At 29.7% G+C, this 18,848-nt stretch overlaps 1 protein-coding gene and 1 non-coding gene across 2 annotated transcripts; one reads left to right on the top strand and one right to left on the bottom strand.

The window, feature by feature from the left end:
• Positions 1-2,132: 2,132 nt before the first annotated feature.
• On the top strand, positions 2,133-2,844 carry LOC135955702 (uncharacterized). The gene is made up of 3 exons (XM_065506059.1): positions 2,133-2,195; positions 2,269-2,592; positions 2,689-2,844. Exons 1-3 carry the CDS (start codon positions 2,133-2,135, stop codon positions 2,842-2,844), a joined length of 543 nt encoding a protein of 180 aa, XP_065362131.1.
• A 14,363-nt stretch (positions 2,845-17,207) lies between these two features.
• LOC135956106 (U5 spliceosomal RNA) lies at positions 17,208-17,330 on the bottom strand. The gene has a single exon (XR_010576346.1). It is a non-coding gene; the product is annotated as a U5 spliceosomal RNA (small nuclear RNA).
• Positions 17,331-18,848: the final 1,518 nt, after the last annotated feature.

Raw genomic sequence — 18,848 nt, 5'->3', positions numbered from 1 at the left:
TGCTCATCTTTTGAGGTCAATAACATATCAATCTGGCTCATAGCGGATACTCTGTTCCAAAGTGAAGCGTATCCCAGAGAGAGTGTTCTGCTTCGACCACAACAAATAGTAGTCGGACGATGCAAAACTTCACAACCGCTTCACTCTAAATAGTTTTTAACAGGTATTGCAACATGTCGCCGAGTGTTCTCATGATGGAATATTACAGTTTCATATCTGGCGCATATTCTGGGCGTTTTTTTGGCAAATGCTTTGGTAAAGGTTCCCTGTTATGGAGCACTACCATGGATATTTCGCTTTGGTGTTGATTTGGCTGGTTGGCCGGGTAAAACGGGTAAATTCGGTAAAAAACTTAAAATTACATATTACTCCATTTAAAAAATAAGCTGACAGGTGTTTCGTACTTTTTCGAAATTCGAACCTTTTAGGGTAGAAAACGGGTAAAAACTGTATTTTGGTACTTTTTTTGGCAACCTATGTATCTTTTAAACCAATAAACATAGAAACAAACTGTAAATCGTATTCTTTACTTATAAAAAAATTAAAAACATAAGTTTGGTACTTTTTGGAAATTCGAACCCTTAAGGGATAAAAATTGTGTTTATTTTTGGTACTTTTTCATAAAATATTTTTTTTCTATAATTTGACATAGACATACGAATATTTTAATATGAGCTCCTATTTTACTATACAGAAATTTATTTGAATAAAATTTTACCACCGCAATGGGGATAAAAAGGGTACCAAAAAGGGGATAAAATCGGGAAAATATATTTTATTGCAAATTATTAAGCCAATTTTTATAATTTTTTAACATTGTTTCCTGGATTCATACAAAAATTAACTAACAGGGTATTATTTGGAACTCGAGTGACAAGGTGTATATTGGGCCAAATCCGGATAAACAATTTGGTACTTTTTTTAAAACATATTTATTCTTGGGCACATTTACACAGATTGTAATCGTTTGAGACATGTCTGTAGCATAAACAATTTTTGCAAAATGGAATATTTTTAAATTTCAAACTTGAGGGGTGTTCAAGGAGGAAAAGGGAAATTTTTAGTTTTCTCCTAATGGTACTTTTTTAACATTTTAAATTATTTCACTTATCGACATTAAAGTTAGCTGATATGTATCTGAGTGAGGTTAGTGTTAAAAATAGGGGATTATAGTTAGTTACCAAAATGTGAGAATTGAACTATACTTTTATTCTCCGTCTGGCTGGCTGGTCGGCTGGCTGTGCATATAAACCTTGTGCACAGAGTACAGATCGCAATTTTGAAGATATTTCGATCAAATTTGGTACATATTATTTTTTCGGCCCAAGGACCATGCCTATTGAAACTGGCTGAAATCCGTTTATTATTTCACCTAGCCCCCATACAAATGTCCTTCCGAAATTGGACTTTATCGGTCATAAATGTTTAATTTATAAATGTATCTCCACAAATTGCGCTCCAAATAAGTTTTATATAAATAAAATTCATGTCACCAAATTTTGTTACGATCGGTCCATCATTAGTCATAGCTCCCATATAGACCCGCTTACGAAAATCACTTTAACGTGCATAAGTCGCTTAAAAATGTTGGTATACTCACAAAATTCAACATAGTTAACTTTAATATAGACAAAAATCACACGACCTAATTTCATGGTGATCGGTCCATAATTGGTCATATTCTTTATTAACTCTCAAATAAGGGACACCGAATTTTTTATATGACAACATAACTATGCATAGTTAATATAGATAGATTTAGTTGGTGTCACGCAAAATTTAACAAAATAAATCCCGAATAAAATCGCGAGTTTTTCGAAATTTTTATAATAATACAAATCGAAATGTCCAAAGAGTATGTATTTGTCCAATATGGTAAAAATCGAAAGGTGGAATTCATGTTATACTAAACTTCCATTAGCTAATATAAACTGTACATAATTTGATTAACAATTATAATAACCCTAATTATAATCAAACCAAATATAATACAAAATTAGAACAAAATCTAAAAATACCTATTAAAAAAACTCATTAAATTTAGTTAATTATTTATAATAAAACATTAAACAATACACTTTGATAACAAAACAAACAACAAATAAAATTATTAAAAATTTACTGCAATAAAAATGTTGCATTTTCTAGTAATTTTAATACTTCTTTTGACGCCACTTAATGCAGCTAGTAAAAAGGTAAATTCTTGTACAAATTCTTATTAAAATTATGAGAAAATTATTGAAATGCTTGTTTTTTTTGCCTTTTCAGAAAACCCGCCCTTTGTACTTCTTATCGGTGAAATATGATATGAACCCTAAACTTCAAAATAATTTTGAAATTTCCATTAATGCTGACAACACTTCTATAAATATATTATTTGATCTACGAGAGGATCTCGACAATATATGGGGTAGTACAAATATTTTAATATGGCTGAAGAATTTAAAGGCCTATAAACAAATAATTACTTATGATGTGAATGTGTGCTATCATCTGCAACGGGGCAAAATGGAGAAAACCAATATATTTAATGTGTGGATGCAGAATATTCTGAAGTTTAGTAATATAACGAAATCGTGTCCGGTTGTAAAGGTAGGTGAATATTGCTTTATAGTAACTAAATTAAAGTTAAAGTTCTTAAAATTATTTCCTAAGATTTATTATATTATTTTTTAATGCTTCTCTTAGAATATTTACTATGTGTCAAATTTGAAACCCGATAAGGACAGTATTCCACCCTTTACCCCAGCAGGTCGTTGTCGTTTGCTGACCAGTATGTATACCAATCGAAGTGGTTTTAAAGAAGCTATTGGCAGTGCAGAAATTGATATAGAACTGAAATAAATTGTTATAAAATCGAAATTATATCAAGACAGTTGTTAAATTAAAGTTGAAATTAAACAAACATTTTACTCTTAATCGTGTGATTAGCTCAGATGCGCATCCAGAGGGGGTGAAATAGGATTTCCCCCCAAAATCTAAAAGTTTTCATATAAAAATGAGAAGGAAAATCTACAACAAATTTTAGTGTTTCCCCAAAAATAGTTGACATGGATCCCCGGTTAGCCCCATATACAAGCAATCCCCTACAAGGTCATATGAACACTAATAAATGAAACGTTTTGTCATGAGCAAAACCACAACTTGGCCAATAAGCGTTTAATCAAGTAAAGGAGCTCGATCTGTGATCACTCATATTTCTGACCAAAAATCGATTTTTTATATAAAAACTCAAAATATCTAAATTCACTTATAACTTGGCCAATAAGAAAAGGAGCTCCTTCTGTGATCACTCATATTTCTGACCAAAAACCGATTTTTTATATAAAAACTCAAAATTCCTAAATTCGCTAATAATCAAGAAAAGGAGTTCGATCTGTGATCACTCATATTTCTGACCAAAAATCGATTTTTTATATAAAAACACAAAATATCTAAATTCGCTAATAACTTAGCCAATAAGCGTTTAATCAAGAAAAGGAGTTCGATTTGTGATCTATCATATTTCTGACAAAAATCGATTATTTATATAAAAACTCAAAATATCTAAATTCGCTAATAACTTGGCCAATAAGAAAAGGAGTTCGATCTGTGATCTCTCATATTTCTGACAAAAATCGATTATTTATATAAAAACACAAAATATCTAAATTCGCTAATAACTTGGCCAATAAGCGTTTAATCACGAAAAGGAGTTCGATCTGTGATCACTCATATTTCTTAACAAAAATCGACTTTTTTATATAAAAATTCAAAATATCTAAATTCGCTAATAACTTGGCCAATAAGAAAAGCAGCTCGATCTGTGATCACTCATATTTCTTAACAAAAATCGATTTTTTTTATATAAAAACTCAAAATATTTAAATTCGCTAATAACTCGGCCAATAAGCGTTTAATCAAGAAAAGGAGCAAGATTTGTGATCACTCATATTTCTGACCAAAAAAAAGTTTTTTGCGATTTTGATCTTAAAGATGAAGTTTTTTTGATTTTATATGTTCACAATTTGTGTTCTTTATGACTAGAGCTACAACTTTGCCTCAGAGGGTAAATCAAAATTCCGAACCGATTGCAAGATATTAGCCTGAGAAAATTATCACTTTTTTGCAAAAATTACACCGAGGAAGCACATCGATTTATGCACTTTAAAGTGATTTTCGGAAGCGGGTCTATATGGGAGCTATGACTAATTATGGACCGATCGTAACAAAATTTGGTGACATGAATTTTGTATATATAAAACTTATTTGGAGCAAAATTTGTGTAGATACATAGATAAATTAAACATTTATGACCGATAAAGTCCAATTTCGAGGGGACATTTGTATGGGGGCTAGGTGAAATAATGGACCGATTTCAGCCAGTTTCAATAGGCTTGGTCCTTGGGCCGAAAAAGTAATATGTACCAAATTTGATCGAAATATCTTCAAAATTGCGACCTGTACTCTGCGCACAAGGTTTACATGCACAGCCAGCCAGCCAGCCAGCCAGCCAGCCAGCCAGCCAGCCAGCCAACCAGACGGACGGACGGACGGACGGACATCGTTTAATCGACTCAGAAAGAGATTCTAAGTCGATCGGTATACTTTAAGGTGGGTGTTAGACTAATATTTTTGGGCGTTACAAACATCTGCACAAACGCATAATACCCTCCCCACTATGGTGGTGTAGGGTATAAAAATCTTACAAAAATCCTTATCCATTCAAATGTTACAGATTTTTGATCCGAAAATTACCAAAATTTTCCACTGTGTACCGCCCGTATTTTTTAAGTCGTTTTTTTTTTGTTTATATCTCAGCCATTTTTGGACCGATTTTCCTGAATTTAAATAGTAACCGAACCAGGACTATAGCGGATATATTTATGCAAAAATAAAGTATCTAAGATATTTTGGGGCTTTTGAAAAATTATTTCAACATACAGGCGGACAGACGGAAACGGCTATAAGTTATTTGGGGGATTATACATGCAACATACAGACGGAAGGATGGACAGACGGAAACGTTTATATCTCAGCCATTTGCTGGCCGATTTGCTGAATTTGAAAAGCAACCTAACCGGTACTATAGCGAATATATTGATGTATGAATGAAGTATCTAAGATATTTGAAGGCTTCTGGAAAATGATTTCAACAAACAGATGGAAAGACGGAGACGGGCCCTATCCTGTTTTCAGAAGACAGACAGACGGATGGACAGAATTTAATAAGGATGCTGAATACCTTTGTTGGTCTGCAATGTATATTTCGAAGTGTTATTAACGCAATGACAAAAACAAAATACCCCGTCTATTTTGAGTCAAGTTTTTTTGCTTATAACTAAGCCATTTGTGGACCGATTTTCCTGAATTTAAATAGTAACCGAACTGGGACAATAGCGGATATATTGATGTATGAATAAATAATCTAAGATGTTTGGAGGCTTCTGAAAAATTATTTCAACATACAGACGGACAGACGGAAACGGCTATAAGTTATTTGGGGGATTCTGAAAAATAATTGCAACATACAGACGGAAGGACGGACAGACGGAAACGCTTATATCTCAGCCATTTGTGGGCCGATTTTGCTAAATTTCAAAAGCAACCTAACCGGTACTATAGCGAATATATTGATGTATGAATAAAGTATCTAAGTTATTAAAGGGTTTCTGAAAAATTATTTCAACAAACAGATGGAAAGACGGAAACGGCTATATGCAATTCATGATATTTATACCCTACACCACCATAGTGGGGAGGGTATAATGCGTTTGTGCAGATGTTTGTAACGCCCAAAAATATTAGTCTAACACCCACCTTAAAGTATACCGATCGACTTAGAATCACTTTCTGAGTCGATTAAAAGATGTCCGTCCATCTGGTTGGCTGGCTGGCTGTCCATGTAAACCTTGTGGATAGATTTTCTTGAATTTAAATAGTAACCGAACCGGGACTATAGCGTTTATATCAATGTATGAATGAAGTATCTAAGTTACTAAAGGGATTCTGAAAAACGATTTCAATATACTGACGGAAAAACGAAAACGGCTATATGCAATTCATGATTTTTTATACCCTACACCACCATAGTGGGGAGGGTATAATGCGTTTGTGCAGATGTTTATAACGCGCAAAAATATTAGTCCAACACCCACCTTAAAGTATACCGATCGACTTAGAATCACTTTCTGAGTCGATTAAACGATGTCCGTCAGTCCGTCCGTCTGGTTGGCTGGCTGGCTGTCCATGTAAACCTTGTGCGCAGAGTACAGGTCGCAATTTTGAAGATATTTCGATCAAATTTGGTAGATATTATTTTATCGGCCCAAGGACCAAGCCCATTGAAACTGGCTGAAATCGGTTCATTATTTCACTTAGCCCCCATACAAATGTCCTTCCGAAATTGGACTTTATCGGTCATAAATGTTTAATTTATAAATGTATCTCCATAAATTGCGCTCCAAATAAGTTTTATATATACAAAATTCATGTCATCAAATTTTGTTACGATCGGTCCATAATTAGTCATAGCTCCCATATAGACCCGCTTCCGAAAATCATTTTTATGTGCATAAATCGCTTAAAAATGTTGGTATACACACAAAAATTCAACATAGTAAACTTTCGTATAGACATAAATCACACGACCTAATTTCATGGTGATCGGTCCATAATTGGTCATAGCCCCCATATAAGGCCCACTTTCGAAAATCACTCAAAAATACTGAAATATTGAAATTTTAAAAGAAAAATGTTTTTACTTTTACTTAGTGTAGGGTATTATATGGTCGGGCTTGACCGACCATACTTTCTTACTTGTTTTTGCTTATATCTCAGCCATTATTGAGCCGATTTTCTTGAATTTCAAAAGCAACCCAACCGGGACTATAGCAGATATATCGATGTATGAATAAAGTATCTAAGTTATTAAAGGGATTCTGAAAAATGATTTCAACATGCAGACGGACATACGGAAATGGCTATATGCAATTCATGATATATTTAAACTTCCATTAGCAAACTGCACATAATTTTATTAACAATTATAATGATCACAATTATAATTAATCAAATTAAAATATAATTATAGAACAAAATCTATAAATAACAAACTCATTAAATTAAGCTGATTTTTTATAATAAAACAGAAACCAATATACTTTGATAACAAAACAAAAAAATTGATTGCAATAAAAATGTTGCATTTTCTAGTAATTTTAATACTTCTTTTGACGCCACTTAATGCAGCTAGTAAAAAGGTAAATTCTTGTACAAATTCTTACTAAAGTGATTAAAATTTATTTAATTGCTTGTTTTCTTTGGTTCCCCTTTTAGAAAACCCGCTCTTTGCACTTCTTATCGGCGAAATATGATATGAATCCTAAACTCCTAAACAATTTTGAAGTTGCCATTAATGCTGACAACACTTCTATAAATATATTACTAGATATACGAGAGGAGCTAGACAATATAGGGGGTAGTTTAAATATTTTTATATGGCTGAATAATTTAAAGGTCTATAAAAAAATAATTTCATACGATGTGAATGTGTGCTATCATTTGCAACGAGGCAGAATGGAGAAAACCAATATATTTAATGTCTGGATGCAGAATATTCTGAAGTTTAGTAATATAACAAAAAAGTGTCCGTTGGTAAAGGTATGTAAATATTTGAATATTTTAGGGTGTGTCAACAATGATCATCAATATTAATGATCCTTGCCCTTAGCCCTCAAAAGCCGAAGAAATTCGGCTATTTACATGTACACAACACGAGTGTCAATAAAACACACAACTTAGAGAGTAATCAACACAAATTGAGAACATATGAATAAATAAAAGTATATTTTACTTCTCTCTTGGTGCTGATCATTATTCTATATTGATTTTAAATTATTTAATTGTATTTTTTACATATTTTGTTATTATCTTCATATTTTCTTTTAGGATCTTTACTATGTGTCAAATTTGAAACCCGATAAGGACATTCTATTACCTTTCATTCCAGCAGGACGTTGTCGTTTGCTGACCAACATCTATACCAATCAGAGTGGTTTTAAAGAAGCTATTTGTAGTGCAGAACTTGATGTAGAACTGCAATAATAGAGCCGAACCGGTTGAAAATCAAAATAAATAATGAAGCACTTATAACTTCAAATTTCAACTACTACATTTGAATCTGTAAATTACAAGATCTTGATTATGTAAAGAAAAACAAATGAAATTAATGTAATATGTATTAAATTTACATTAGCTTATCATACTTAGCTGATATACATTTCTATTTGATTAGCAATTGTAATGACGCCAATTTTCTATTAAAATAAAATTTTATTCCAATTAAACAAACTCATTAACTTAAGCTAATTGTTTACAATAAAACATAAATAAAAATACTTTGATAATAAAATTATTACAACATCACTCGCACCTACTTATTACCATTTATTTACACAACAAACATGTTAAATTTTGTAGCAATTTTAATACTTCTCTTGACTTCTATTAATAATGCTGCATGTAAAAAGGTTAATTATTATATTTATCCTATTTGATTACAATTTATTTAATAACCTGTTTTTTTCCTTTAGAAAATCCGCCCTTTGTACTTCTTATCGGTTAAATATGATATGAATGTGAAACTTTTAAACAATTTTAAAGTTTCCATTAATGCTGACAACACTTCCATAAATATTTTAATGGATATACGCGAGGATCTGGACAATATATGGGGCAGTGCAAATATTTTTATATGGCTGAATAATTTGAAAACGTATAAACAAATTATTTCATACGATGTGAATCTGTGCTATCATTTGCAACGAGGCAAAATGGATAAGTCTAATATTCTGAAAGCCTGGATGCAAAATATTCTTAAATTTAGTAATCTAACGAAAACATGTCCAATAGTAAAGGTAATTTATAAATTATAATAGACTGTTTTTAAGTTTGTATTGCTTTATTTATATGTTTCCTTTAAGGATCTTTACTATGTGTCAAATTTGAAACCCGATAAGGACAGCATCCCTCCCTTCACCCCAGCAGGACGTTGTCGTTTGCTGACCAGCATTTATACCAATCAGAGTGGTTTCAAAGAAGCTATTGGTAGTGCAGAACTTGATGTAGAACTCAAGTAAATCGTTAATAAAGTATTTTAAAAGCTAAATAAAAACAAGTAAGAGAGCTAAAAATGTTCTATATAAAAATCACAAGCCGAATATTTTTCTATATAAAAATCACTACGGCGAAAAAGTTTCTATATAAAAATCACAAGGCGAATAATTTTCTATAAAAAAAACAAGTAAGAGTGCTATATATTAAATATTTTTAGGTAAACAAAATTTAATTTTTTTTTCCAGTTGTTTTTTTTCATTTTTTGGAAAAAAAAATTTTTCGATTGTTATTTTAAATTTTTTAATTTTTTTAATTTAATTTTTTTTTTAAATTTTATAATTTTTTTTTTTAAATTTTAAATTTTTTGGTTTTTTAATTTTTTTTTTTTTTAAAAAATTCTGTTTTTTTCCGATTTTGACCCATTGTAGTTCCAACTTACTAATTTTTTTAAATTAAAAATTTTTTTTTTTAAATTTAAAATTTTTTTTTTTTAAATATTCAATTTTTTTGTTTTTTAAATTTTTTTTTTTTGAAAAAAAAAATTCGGGTTTTTTTTTCCGATTTTGACCCATTGTAGTTCCAACTTACTATGGTCTTAAAATATCTATCATTAGATATCCATATTGTCTATATTAATGTCTTAGTAATCCAGATATAGGTCAAAAATAGGTCAAAAATCGAGGTTGTCTTGGTTTTTTCCTCATATCTCAGCCATTTGTGGACCAATTTTGCTGATTTTAAATAGCAAAATTCTCTGACAGAATTATTGAAGATTTGGATCCCGAAGATATCTGGGGTCTTCAGAAAATTGATTTCAACAGATAGACAGACAGACGGACATGGCTTAATCGACTCCGCTATCTATAAGGATCCAGAATATATATACAAACGGAATGACAAACTTATATATACCCTTCTCACGAAGGTGAAGGGTATAATAACAAGGCGAATAATTTGCTTAATCAAAATAATCACGGCGAATGCCTATCTACATAAAATTCTTATAAAATTTAAATAATATCTATATAAATCCACCAAATTTTTTAAAGCTCTCAATCTAAACAACAAAATACTCAGCAGTCTTATTTTGGTTGAAAACTAAAAGTAACAACTACCCAACACTTGACATTTTTGAATGGAATCCGAAAGTAGAAAATCGTGTGATTACACCCATACAATTACACAAATATACATGGAAAATAAACACATATACACAAATACTTATACAAACATATATGTAAATGCACATACATCTCTGTAAATACATGAAAAACCGGAACATTTAGGAACAAAAACATCAACATGATGATGATGATGTTCTTCTTTATCATCATCATTATCACAATTATTTACAATTGTCTCATCTGCATGCAATCGATGTGTCTATGTTTACGTTACGTTACTGCCATTTTACGACAAAACAATAGCACGTAATTTTTTGCTTACGTTAACACATACAATGGACAGTGGGCTGAAAAGTGATTGTTCGGAAAGAAGTAAGGAAAAATTGTAATAGTAAATATCATAAAGTCGAATACTTTTCTATGTAAAAAATCATACGATGAATATTTGACTATAGAAAAATAAAAAAGGCGAATATTTTTCTTAACAATTCACAAGGAAAATAACTTTCGATAGAAAAATTAACACGGCGAACATTTTTTCTATAAAAAACAAGTGAGAGAGCTATATTCGGCTGTGCCGAATCTTATATACCCTTCAACAAATTATACTTTAAAATAAATTTTTTAAATATTTTTAGGTAAACAAAATATAATTTTTTTTAATTGTTTTTCAAGAATTTTTTTTTGAAATTATTTTAAAATTTTTTTTTTTTGGAAAAAAAATGTATGACAAAAAAAAATTTTTTGATGAAAAAAAAAATTCGGGTTAAAAAATATTTTTCCCGATTTTGACCCATTGTAGGTCCAACTTACTATAGCCTTATCTACATCGTTGCAATGGACTTTGAAATATCTATCATTAGATATCCATATTGTCTATATTAATGACTTAGTAATCCAGATATAGATCAAAAATAGGTCAAAAATCGAGGTTGTCCCGGTTTTTTGCTCATATCTCCGTTATTTATGGACCGATTTTGCTGATTTTAAATAGCAAACTTCTCGAAAGCATGTCTGACAGAATTATTGAAGATTTGGATCCCGAAGATATGTGGGGTCTTCAGAAAATTGATTTCAACAGACAGGTAGACAGACAGACAGACGGACATGGCTTAATCGACTGCGCTATCTATAAGTATCCAGAATATATATACTTTATAGGGTCGGAAATGAAAAATGTAGAAATTACAAACGGAATGACAAACTTATATATACCCTTCTCACGAAAGTGAAGGGTATAAATATAGAAAAATCAATACGGCGAACATTTTTGTATAGAAAAATCATTACGGCGAATATTTTTTGTAGAAAATAGATCACAATAAATACTTATCTATGGAAATGCATATATTTTTTTTCGAAAATTAACTAGAAGTATAACTTTCTATAGAAAAATTATTACGGCGAATAATTTTCTATAACAAAAACAGTATGGTCAAAAGTTTTCTATATAAAAATCAACACGGCGAGCATTTTTCTATGGAAACATCAACATTCCTCGAATAGAAAATTCACTACAAAGAACATTTTCTGATGAAAACTCAAGAAGGTTGTATAGAAGAATCGTTAGAGCGAAAAATTTTCTATATAAAAATCATTGGGCGATTTATTTTTTATAGAAAAATAAAAAAATTAATATTTTTTTATAGAAAAATCAAATGAGACTTTTGAAATGTAATCTTGAAGAGAATATTTTCATATTGAAGTCATTTAGGCGAATTCATTTATATATCAAAATCATTAGAGCGAATATGTTTCAAAAGAAAAAACAATACGGCGAATATTTGCCAAAAGAAATTCATTACGGCGAACAATTAATGAAAATAAATACGGCGAATATCATTCTATATAAAAATCACTACGGCGAATAATTTTATATATGAAAATCACTACATCGTATATTTTTCTGTGGAAAAATCAATACGGCGAACATATTTCTAAATGAAAATCACTAGAGCAAATATTTTTCTATCAAAAAAATTATAAGGGTGAATATTTTTTTTACAGATAAGCCGAACATTTGCCATAGAAAAATCATTACGGCGAAGAAGTTTCTAAATGAAAATCTTTACAGCGAATAATTTTCTATAGAAAAATCTATACGGCGAATACTGATATATAGTTAATTATACAAGTGAATAAAGAGGGCGAATATTTGTTTTAGAAAAGTCAACACGGCGAATACTTTTCTATAGAAACATCACTACGGCGAATAATTTTCTATATAAAAAACACTACGGCGAATAATTTTCTATAGAAAAATCACTACGGCGAATAATTTTCTATTGAAAAATCTCTACAGCGAAAAATTTTCTATATTAAAATTACTGCGACGAATAATTTTCTATATAAAAATCACTATGGCGATTTTGTTTACATACGCGGAATATATCTTTATAGAAAAAAAAAAACCGCGAATATTTGTTTAGAAAAATCAATACGGCGAATAGATCTCTATAGAAAAACCACTAAGGCGAATAATTTACTATATAAAAATTACTACGGCGAATAATTTTTTACAGAAAAATCATTACGGCGAATTGGATTACATAGAAAATTCACTTGTCTCTAAGAAAAAATCATTTTTCTATTGAAAAATCATGACGAAGAAAACTTTTCTGTCGATACAAAATTCAGTACGGAAATAATTGTTTATAGTAAGGCATTAGAGCCATTAAGTTTCCATAATTTTCATAAGTTTCCATCATTAGGGCGAATTATTTTCTACAGTAAGGGCGAACAATTTTCTATCGAAAAATCCTAAGGGCGACTACTTTTGTATGGAAAAATCATTGGGGCGCATTTATTTCTATAGAAAAATCGTTAAGGTGAATAATTTTCTAGAGAAAATTCAATACGGCGAATATATTTCTACAAAAAAAAATCAGTTGGGGGAATATTTTTCTATACAAAATTTAGTACTGCGAATAATTTTCTATAGTAAGGCATTAGGGCTAAATTTCCATAAAAAAAATCATTAGGGCGAATAATTTTCTATCGAAAAAACTTAAGGGCGACTATTTTTCATCATTAGGGGAAATAGTTTTCTGTAGAAAAATCATTTCTGTTCTACAAAAAATAATTCTATTTGATTTTTGTTTCCTGTGACCCCTCGTGCAGGGTTGCACATTTACAATGTTATTGTTTTTACACAGGATTCATAGAAAACTACACTCTTACCCACAGAGCAGTGATGCATACATTGGCAAAAAACAGGCATAGATGCTAGTTTTTCTACAAGTTGGTTGGGGTTGTATTCAATTCAAGGTATTTAGTCTTACTTTTCAAAATTTAATACAAAAATGTTGTTTAGAGAATTTAGTATTAAGGCTATTTAAACATTACTACACGTTCAAACAACTACAAGTACTTTTACAACACTGATTTTAAAACGAATGTACAATACTTTATGTAGTAAACTTCCAGCAACTAGAAAATACACTCTGAAATCGCATCGCATGAGAATGTGTGTAAGTTGTGTATGTATGTGTTAAAGGACATACATCTATGTTGTTTAGAAAATTACTAGAAATTTTTTGACAATTTCAGTTCTGGCACCTTGTTTTAGTTTTTTTTTTGTTTTGCTTCTCTTCTTGTATATGAGAGTGTTTCTTGTATGACAATTGTATTTAATGCATGTCCTGCTTTGCTACGTTTGTGTACGTGCCACAGTCATGTTGCCAAATGTTTTAATGCATGACGGTACTTGCTACATCGGGCCTATTGCTACACAATTTCGTAGAGCAACTACAATTGCATGTGTTTAATTCTACGGCCATAACACTCTCTCAGCACCACTCCTTGTGACACCATTTGAACCCTTGATCCTTAAATTCAGGTTTTTTCACTCTTTCACATTCTTTAAAATAAACTTTATATATTTTCGTGTTCTTTTTTTCTATGTGTGTAGGATTTCTCTTTTTTTTTGTTTTTAATTTTCATTTTTGCTTATGTGGAAAAGTCTATAGGCTTTTTGGCTTTTGAATTTATTTAATTTTTTTATACTTTTGTTTTGTAGTTTTTTCAGCATTTATTTTATACACGTATTTTATGGTTTTTATTGTTTATGGAATCAAAGAGTTGCCAGAATATCGTGGAAACATTTTACTATAGAAACAAAGAATACGTTTTCTAAGGAAAATCAATACTAAAAATCAAGGCGTATTAACAAGGTGAGTGCATAAAATCAGCTGTTTCTTAATTCGCTGTGATTTTTTGTACACTATATGTCAAACATTGTTTATGTTTACATTTGTTATTGTAAATAACATAGTACTATTTTAATTCGCCTTGATTTTGACATTTAACGTACATTTTAACAAAAACAAATTGCCTGTTGTTTTTGCATTGTTGTATTTGTTGCCGGGACGCACTCACCTTGTTAATACGCCTTGCTAAAAATCTTAACGATGAATGCTATTCTTTTGAAAAATAATAACGGCGAATATTTTTGTAATAATAATCATCATGGCGAATGAATTTTTTACTATAAAATTGATAAGGCGAATATATTTCTATAGAATATATTTCTACGGCAAATAAATTGTTATGAAAAAATTATAATGACAAATAATTTTTTATAGAAAAATCATTATGGCGAATTAATTTCTGTATACAAATCATAACGGCGAATAGTTTTCTATAGAAAAATCAATACAACGAATAATTTTCTATAAAAAATTAAAGCGTTAAATATTTTTTCCTTTGAAAAAACAAAGCGGCGAATAATTTTCTATAGTAAAATCACAACGGCGAATAATTTTCTATAGTAAAATTATTACGGCCAACAATTTTCTATAGTAAAATCATTACGGCGAAAATTTCTCTATAGAAAAAACATTACGGCGAATAATTTTCTATAGTTAAATCACTACGACGAATAATTTTCTATAGTGAAATCATTACGGCGAATAATTTTCTATAGTAAAATCATTATGGCCAATAATTTTCTGTAGAAAAATCATTACGGCGAATAATTTTCTATAGTAAAATCATTACGGCGAAAATTTCTCTATAGAAAAATCAATACAGCGAATAATTTTCTATCAAAAAATCATTACGGCGAATAATTTTGTATACAAAAGTCATTAAGGCGAATAATTTATGTACATATATAGCAACATCATTACGACGAATAATGTTATATAAAAAAATCATTACATCGAATATTTTTTTATAGAAATGTCATTACGGCGAATAATTTTCTGTAGTATAATCATTACGGCGAATAATTTTCTATAGAAAAATCATTACGGCGAATAATTTTCTATAGAAAAAACATTACGGCGAATAATTTTCTATAGAAAAAACATTACGGCGAATAATTATCTATATAAAAATCATTACGGCGAAAAATTTACAGTAGAATAATCATTACGGCGAATAATTATTATAGAAAAATCGTTACAGCGAATAATTATTATAGAAGAATCGTTACAGCGATTAATTTTCTATAGAAAAATCATTACGGCGACTAATTTTCTATCGAAAAATCATTACGGCGAATAATTATTATAGAAAAATCGTTACAGCGATTAATTTTCTATATAAAAATCATTACGGCGACTAAATTTCTATAGGAAAATCATTACGGCGAATATTTTTCTATATTAAAATCATTACGGCGAAAATTTCTCTATAGAAAAATCAATACAGCGAATAATTTTCTATAAAAAAATCATTACGGCGAATAATTTTGTATACAAAAATCATTAAGGCGAATAATTGTCCATAGAAAAATCATTACGGTGAATAATTTTCTACGGAAAAATTATTACGGCGAATAATTTTCTATGGAAAATCAATACGGCGAATAGATTTCTATAGAAAATCAATACAGTAAAGACCTGCGAATGATTTTCTTTTGAAAAATTAGCACGACGAATATTTGTCCACTTACGATATTTCTATAGAGTTATAAATAAACACGGCGAATTCACTTTCCATATAAAAATCTACCAGACCAATGCTTTTCAGTAGAAAAATGGACTTGGCGAACTTAATTCTAAAGAAAAAACTTTATTTTTTATACCAAAATAGCTCTGGAAAGCATTAGAGGTCTAAAAAAACATAGAAATTTAGATTTTTAACACTAATTAACCTGGCAACACTTTCAACAGGTTTTTTTTCCATATTTCTGTTTGTTGGAATAGTATTCTGCAAGTTGTTGCAGTCAGGTAGATATTCGCATATTTACACTTAATGCTACGTGTTCCGTTTGCGATAAGTAAATAGAATAGATTTGTCAAGTTTTAACTCTGGTTGCATGTATGAATCCAGCAACGTTCGTTTATACATTTGTTGATGCCACCTTAACACACCATCCCACTAGATTTGAATGACTCTATGTACAAACATGTGTATACACCACATATGAGGGGAGATTTTAAATTCATTTTTGCAACAAGATTCATTTATTTAATCTTTTCTTTTGTTTAAAAATTAAGGTCTGTTTTTTCTCTGCCTTTAGAATTTTTAATGCTAGAAAAGATAGATACACAACACAACAAAATGCAATAAAATACAGCACAGAAAATCTGAAAAATAGAAGAATTCTGTACGAAAAATTAAGTCTGCCACATAATTGAAAGAAAGCGAATGTTTTTAAAATGAGTTTAGAAATTCGTATAGAAAGGAATTTAGGTCTTGTCATTTGCGACTATGTATGATGATATTTAATGATGTCATAAGAAGAAATTGTATTTCAAATAAATAAATCAAAGAAATTTAAAACAAAATGCTGGATTTTTAATAATAAAAAAGGTTTCATTTTAAAAGTATATTCTTGTTACTTATTTTATTAAAGTTTAAAAATAAATTTTTCAAACCAAATATTTTATTCACTTTTAGCCATAGATAACATAGATCGGACACTATCCTGTAAAAGACCTAACCCACTTTGCCAGAAAAATTATTTTCCGAAAAAATTTATTTCATTTTGCAACGAATTTTATTATAAAATTTTATTTGAAATGTATTATTAAATGGCCCAACCTTACGGTCGAGCCTTGACAAAAAATTTATTTTAGACTCATTAGAGTGCTCCTCTCCACGGAAATCTTTAGTAAAAGGCGAAAGATTTATTCGACAACTGAAGAGAAGCCAGAGTAACGATCAACTGCACAACCTTCACATCATATACACAATAAAATTTAAACACAATGAGAATTATTTAGTGAAACGCTAATGCGGCACTAGAGCTACACTAAACATTTCATTAAATTGTCTAAAAATAAACCAGCAAAGAAACGATCAAACAATTGAACGATCGCTTGCTGCTGGCACATAAACGAATATGAAATAAAGAGAATGGAAAAAATGTGTAGAAGAACAACAATAACAACAAGATACAAACAATCGCACACACGCGGTGATCAGGTAGTAAACGTTTAGTGTACAGGTTTGGGATGTTGGTAGTTATTGAATTATTTTTAGGTTACTAAATCTATTTAGTTTCGTATTAATATACAGGGATGGCTAAATTATTTGTTTAGAAAATGTAAAATATTTCAACTTAACATTAACTTAAAATGATTTACAAATGTTTTCAAATATTTTAAAATAAAAAATATCAAATGAATTTAATAATTAATTTACGTTTATTTCAATTTTAAAATATTAGAGTTTATTGAACCATTTCCAATTAATTCATGGTTTGTTTTTTTCAATAATACATTTATTAAAAGCTACTAAGTTGTAATAGAATTAAATAATCAATACAATTTAAAAATTGTCTATTAACTTTAAAACAAATTTAGGCAAATACCTTCATGAAAATAAAAATCATTACAGCGAAAATAAAATAAAATTTTCCATGAATTTGGACCTTCAACAAACATAATGTATGGAACAAAATTTTATTCGAATTTTAAAGGGTTCCTGCAGGAATATTGTGACACAAGGTCTAAAAATTAGGTGCTGAAAATTTTAGCAAAATCAGACATCGATTTCGGGACGCGCATTTACTATTTATAAGAAATAAATTTGTGAAACTCCTTAACTTTCGGCATGATTTTACTGAAAAATGTAGATTTATTTACATATGGGCAATTCCATATCATCGTACGTGACATTTGTACGTCTATAGATTGGAATAGATTTTGCAAAAATTAGAGTATCTGAAAAATAATTTGGTCTTTATGTTGCATTCAGAGGGTACTACTATATTTTAAAATAATAAAAAGTTCTTTCGAAATATTGTTATCCAAAATATAAAGCGAAATAAGGGTATATCGTACGTGACATAAAACGGAAGTCATTTTGAGGTACATGTGAATCGTGAGATGCGTTATGTTTTATTTTAATTTCTTACACTAAACGAAATATTTTTCCTTTACAATCCGTCATATTTAAATAAAAACAATCTTTGGATGATTTTGTAATAAATAAAATTTAATATCGTACGTGACATACCGTATATGGCAGATTTTTCTCTTATAATAAAACATTATACATATATTCTGTAAATATATTTATACAAAAACTAAAAAAGTGAATAGAAAATATACATTCGTTTTCAATAAACAATTTGACAATAGCAAAAATACAATCAGAGTTAAATTCATTTCATACTACAAGCTAATTGGGAGCCTAGTTTTCGCCACAATTTTAGCATAAAACATACCTAAA

Source organism: Calliphora vicina, chromosome 3 (genome assembly GCF_958450345.1).
Source record: "Calliphora vicina chromosome 3, idCalVici1.1, whole genome shotgun sequence".
NCBI lineage: Eukaryota > Metazoa > Arthropoda > Insecta > Diptera > Calliphoridae > Calliphora > Calliphora vicina.
This window is presented reverse-complemented; position numbering and strand designations above follow the sequence as displayed.

Excerpts from the sequence above, each read along its gene's own strand:
- LOC135955702 (XM_065506059.1), top strand. The coding sequence starts at position 2,133 with ATGTTGCATTTTCTAGTAATTTTAATACTTCTTTTGACGCCACTTAAT. Across the intron at positions 2,196-2,268 it reads TTAATGCAGCTAGTAAAAAG|AAAACCCGCCCTTTGTACTT; the intron begins GTAAATTCTTGT and ends TTGCCTTTTCAG. Across the intron at positions 2,593-2,688 it reads AATCGTGTCCGGTTGTAAAG|AATATTTACTATGTGTCAAA; the intron begins GTAGGTGAATAT and ends TGCTTCTCTTAG.